Below are 5,607 nucleotides of genomic sequence, written 5' to 3'. Positions count from 1 at the left end.
TCATTTTCAAAAATTTAATAAGTCACTTTTTTTCCCATCCTTCTTTTCATTCATACTAGAAGAAAAAACACATAAACTTCCAAATTAAGAGAAACCCATTTATAAACCCAAAGTCATGGAGGGGCCACAGCCCCTTCCCACCCCATATATGTTCTGCCTTTGCATGTGTGTCATGTTGCATCCAATACTCGTTCTTATGTATTATTTATGTATTAGACAATCAAGTGGCATTGTTCACCGAGTATTTTCTAAAGTGACATGCAAAACAAATCTAAGTATGCTGTTGACGTATCAATGGGCATAAGAATGCTGTTAAACCATACAAATATCAAAACAATACTTGTTTTTTTTTCATTTACATGGTTTGTTTGTGACAAAGGCTTGAAATTAAGGATGAGTTCGGTATCAGAACCAATCCTGAATTTCTTAAAACTTGGTACCGGTACCAGTATCGAAAATGCTGGTTCGGTATTGATATGGTATGGTACATTACCGGTTCCTTAGGCAAAAATTCGGTAAATACCGATACCGGCCGGCCTGGATCATCTTAAAACACTTGGTACCGGTATATGTCATTTGCTCATCCCTACTTGAAAAGAGTTCGCACTCAAAAGTTCTCAATTGCTTGATATTATGATATATATTAACTTTGTTTTATATAATTGATAAAAAGAACTGAGGGGTCAAAACAAAAATGTCATCAATAATTTGCAATAACTGAAGCTGGTCACTGTGACCACCAAGAAGGGATCAAACACGAAATATCGTATATCAACTCTATAATCGAGTTAAACCTCTCTGTTGATTGTTCGAATTCAAAATTACACGTTTCGATTTTGTTTCTATAAGTTTGGCATGCAAGGCTCTTGAAACTTTAACTTATACACTGCACAAACCAAGCCAAAATGAATAAAACATAATTGTAGAGTATAATAATAAACCAAAACTTAAAAAAATAGTAACTTACTTTTCAGCTGGCAATACAAGATTATCTTGACCTTCAATTAGCTTTGCAGAACGAACCACATCTCCGGTCTTGAGCTGAGGAAGAACATCTCTTCCAGTAGTTGTGTATCTATGCGTTTTAATTAAGTTATTAGTTTAGCATGTAGATTTATGGTTATAAAACATTTTATCTCAGTTTCATGAAATATAAAGAGAAAAAAAGGTTTAAAAGACATACCCAAATACAGAAAACTGACCCTCATCAAAAGATAAACCTCCTAAGCCAGACTGTTGACACATAACCAAGTGTTAATTATACACACACTCATAATTTAGGAAAATATAAACATTATTACGATTATTCTATATACTCACATAGCTTTTATCATAAAGATAAAAGAAAAACTGATTTGGAGACGAGTATTCCTCAGACACGTCATCGTGGGCCATAGCAACTGCGCCATAGACAGATAAAGGAAGCACAGGCAGCTCTCCATCCTTCCATTTTGTAAACATGAAACGTTATTAAAAAACAAGAATAGAAAGAAGTATTGACATTTGACCAAATATGAACCAATCACCAACCTGTATGCTTAAAGTTGTTTTATACAGTGGCTCAAACTGACCAGATGGCATTATCTCTAGAGGAACACTGTAACCTATGTTCTTGTCAATCGAATTGTCTGATAGAATCGCCTGGTCGGTGCATTTTAGCTTCATCCCATCATAGGCTCCATCAATTACCTGAACAATCACTTATCTTATCCTTGTTCTAAACTCATAATTATTTTCCAATAGGCCTATAAGCGACCCGAACATTCAGTGAACTGTTTGTCAATTGTTCGGTGGGAAGTTCGTTTATTTAATAAACGAATGAACATGAACAAAATTTATTGTTTATTTAATTAAACTAACGAATATGACGCATGTTTCATTCGTTCATTTATGTTCGTTCTTTTATTAACTTTTGACACTATTATATACTTTATGGATTAGACTTCAATGGGAGTTCATTCATGGTTGTTTGTTTATGTTCACTTATATTTTTTCAATTATGTTCGTTTGTGTTTGTTCATTTATGTTCATGAACTGTTTGTTTAGAAACAAACGAACAAGAATGAATACGAACAGTTTGAATTTCTTAACGAACGAACATGAACAAGAAAATCCGTCCGTTTAGTTGTTGGTGTTCGGTAAAAGTTAAATGATCGTTTACAGACCTATTTTCCAGTCCTTATCAAAAGTTCATTTATTAAATTTACATGACGTTAAAGTGATCAATGAAGCTAGGAAGACGAGTTAAACAGATGATGTAATGTCACACTACCTTACCAGTTTTGCAAAATTTCCTGTTGTCAGTGGTGCTGAATATCCGTCTAAAACAACCTGTGAATACGGTGAATGATCATTTGAGATCACAAAACAACATAGGCTGTTTAAGGTTCAGCTCACCTGGATTTTAGCAGCTTTTATTGGTATCCCACCAGATTGTGGAGTGAACATTGAACCATCTCCTTTTTCAACCACAAATTCGACAACCGCTCTCCCCGTGAGCCTAAAATATATGAATATTAAAAAAGAATAAAGATTAAGAAAATGGAAAACTCTAAGTGAACTTTTACCTAGGATAGTTTGAATATTGTGCAGGCAGCAAAAAAGATAGCCCAGGAGCCTGTAAAAAACAAAATAAGGAGCCTGTAAAAAACAAAATACTGCAATCGTATATCTAAAAATGGATGTAACTTGCATATTCAGATTTTATCAAACTGGGAATTAACTAGTACAAAAAAGTCAACATTATTTTTAACAAAGCACAAAACGTCCAACATTGTTTACAAAAAAGCACAATCTGATAGAATGACCATTCGTATTACTTGCAATGTACCTGTAGGAGCTCTAACTGGGCAATAGAATCAAGTGAAGATGCAAGAGCTACTGATACTCTATCTGGATCCTTATCCTTTATATATCTAAGCAGAGTCTGCAACTCACCCTGCAAGTCCAAAAACATTGTTCTAGAACATGTGGTAAAACCTTGTGTATATTTGGCACATTGTCTTGCAAAGTACCTTCTCATCAGTAAGAGATGCATAAATTGCCAATCCTTTTTCCTTTTGGTCAGCTGGTAAGCTTGCCAAAATAGATTCCTTTTCATCAACTGCAATCTGATCAGCATATATGAAACAACGAGGAAAAAGAATTAGGCCACTTATCATTATTAACATGTCAAAGGGTGATTAACTAACAACCTTTAAAGCTTTCTTTACATTGCCCTCCATTGTTCCATAAGGTTTTCTCTGAGGAATCCTTAGCAAGTATGACAGTTCCTCCAGAGAGTTCTACAAGAAAACATGAAAAATTTCAACATAAGATGTATCAAAACAGAGAAGTGTACTGATAAATACTGTTTGATGGACCTGTATAGTTTTCATGTTTGTGTTTGCAGGGATGGCTTTTCTCAAAGCCAATTCTCCAGTTCTGGGGACCTTTGTGTCCGGTGAATAGAGCACAGCTTCAGCAGGTGGAAGAAATGGTGCATCCCATCCGGATAATGGCACTGGAGATATGAGTTGAATGATAACAGCAATTGCAGAGACTGCAGCTCCCAGCTTCATAATTCCACGATGTAAAACTGGCATACATAATTTGGTTTCGGTTTTTTGGTGATCTGAACATTCCTACATGACAAAGTCCAGCTAGTAAAACTGGGAGAATTTGAAAGATTTGAGAATTGCAGAAAATGCTTCCTAAAGTAAAATCTAATCTGATTACGAATCCAAGCTACAGAAATGAAATCGAATTCATAAACTAAACGCATTTTATACCTATTTGCGAAATGTATTTTATTCTATTAAATTGTAATGAGGAACAACATCATAAAAAGGTTAATCTACATTGCATAAGCAATTACTGATGAACCATCTTCAAAACTACACAATGATAACAACGCTAGTGTAAGTAGAACTCATACCTAACCACGGGATGCTCTAATTTTAACAAAAAATGTATCTGTAAAGTAAACTCTAAACTAAGTTTGACCTGATTAAATTCTAAACCACTGAAAAAGAACCGAATTCATACACTAAATGTATCTTCTGAATAATTACAAAATGCGTCTTATTCTATCAGATTGTAATAAAACAGCATCATAAATGGCTAATCTCGCGTAAACAATCAACGATGATGATTCCTCTTCAAAACTACGCACCGATAACAACACAAGTGTAGGTAGTCATCATACTAACCGTTGGATGGTCTACTTTTGACAAAAATGCATACCTAAAAGTAAAGTCTAAAACGATTACAAGTCTAAACTAATTTTGACCTGATTACATATTCATTTATTTATTTTATATATAATTTACTATAAAACGATTACAATAGAGTGGCAGGCAATGGAATTGAATTCATACACTAAATGTATCTTCTACCTAATTACAAAATGCGTGTAATTTTATCAGATTGTCACGAGAAACAACATCACAAACGGCTAATCTACATTGCGTAAACTATCAACAAGGAATCCTCTTCAAAACTACACAACGATAACAACACTAGTGTTAATAAAACTCACACTAACCGATGAATCCTCTGACTTTGACAAAAATGCATACCTAAAGAAAAATCCAAACTAATTTTGAGCTGATTACGAATCTAAACCACTGAAACGAAATCGAATTCATAAACCAAATGTATTTTCTGCCTAATTACGAAATGCATGTTATTCTATCATATTGTAATGAGAAACTGAATCATAAACGATTAATCAACACTGCGTAAATAATCAACGATGCACCGATAACAACACTAGTATAGGTAGTCATCAACTCATCATAGTAACCGTTGGATGCTCTAACTTTGACAAAAATGCATATGTAAAGTAAACTCTAAACTAAGTTTGACCTAATTACGAAATGCGTGTTATTCTATCATATATTTTTTTAACGAGAAACCGCATCGGAAACGGTTACTCTACATTGCGTAAACAATCAACTCTTCAAAACTAATTAGAACTCATACTAACCGTTGACTGCTCCGATTTTGACAAAATGCAGTTAATAAGCTTCGGTTGAAATGATTTCAGTGGACTTGTATTGAGCAGGAACAAGGACCGTGTCGTGAAGGCACGGTATCGATTGGAAACCGAGAGGTTAATTGAAGATAACGGGACGGCCATGGGCAGATTGTTGCAGCTTTTGGCGGGTACCACCATCATCATCATCCAAATCCTATCTATTCACTTCACTTCCAGTTGGGATTAATGAGACCGCGTGTGGTTCTCTTTTGTTTGCTTGTTTTTTTATTGGGACACGTCAGCCAAGGATTGAGAACAGCGTGGGACTGCATGTAGTTGATCTCATCCGAATTGTGTGGGGATTTATTTATAGTGAGGGTACTAAGCTATGGCATACTCCCATATTTAGTCCTTGTTATAGAAAAAAGAAAACAAAGTTTATTATTTTCATTACACTGGGTTCCCAAGTTAACTTGACGAAAAAAAAAGAAAGAAGGAACACTTTCCTTTAATTTCCATTCCTTTCATACATCCTATCTTCTTTATTTAGGCCATCCATAGTGGGCGATAGCTTGATGCGAGATTTAGGCGAGTTGAACGAGAAAACACACCCCCCATCCCCAGCAAAAGCACCATACCTCATAAGC

The 5,607-nt window shown here is 34.9% G+C and overlaps 1 protein-coding gene across 1 annotated transcript; it reads right to left on the bottom strand.

The window, feature by feature from the left end:
• Positions 1–752: 752 nt before the first annotated feature.
• Positions 753–5,183, bottom strand: LOC143540013 (peptidyl-prolyl cis-trans isomerase CYP37, chloroplastic-like). Its single transcript, XM_077033180.1, has 13 exons — positions 4,970–5,183; positions 3,363–3,623; positions 3,195–3,284; positions 3,015–3,110; positions 2,831–2,938; positions 2,568–2,617; positions 2,398–2,500; positions 2,278–2,331; positions 1,531–1,689; positions 1,321–1,443; positions 1,184–1,233; positions 968–1,075; positions 753–886 (listed from the first exon to the last, which is right to left on the bottom strand). Exons 1-13 carry the CDS (start codon positions 5,165–5,167, stop codon positions 880–882), a joined length of 1,407 nt encoding a protein of 468 aa, XP_076889295.1. The 5' UTR covers positions 5,168–5,183; the 3' UTR covers positions 753–879.
• Positions 5,184–5,607: the final 424 nt, after the last annotated feature.

This window comes from Bidens hawaiensis, unplaced genomic scaffold, assembly GCF_021521415.1.
Source record: "Bidens hawaiensis isolate Kalapana, Puna unplaced genomic scaffold, B.hawaiensis_p1.1 tig00012134_1, whole genome shotgun sequence".
NCBI classification, from domain to species: Eukaryota; Viridiplantae; Streptophyta; class Magnoliopsida; order Asterales; family Asteraceae; genus Bidens; species Bidens hawaiensis.
Note: the sequence above shows the minus strand (reverse complement) of the source record. Positions and strands in the feature narration are given on the sequence as shown.

Bases quoted from the DNA above. Each gene is read 5' to 3' on its own strand.
- LOC143540013 (XM_077033180.1), bottom strand. From the start codon at position 5,167: ATGATGATGATGGTGGTACCCGCCAAAAGCTGCAACAATCTGCCCATG. The intron at 3,624-4,969 runs GTTAGTATGAGT...TTTGTCATGTAG, and splicing joins CAAAATCGGAGCAGTCAACG to GAATGTTCAGATCACCAAAA. The intron at 2,501-2,567 runs GTAAAAGTTCAC...CATATATTTTAG, and splicing joins CAATATTCAAACTATCCTAG to GCTCACGGGGAGAGCGGTTG.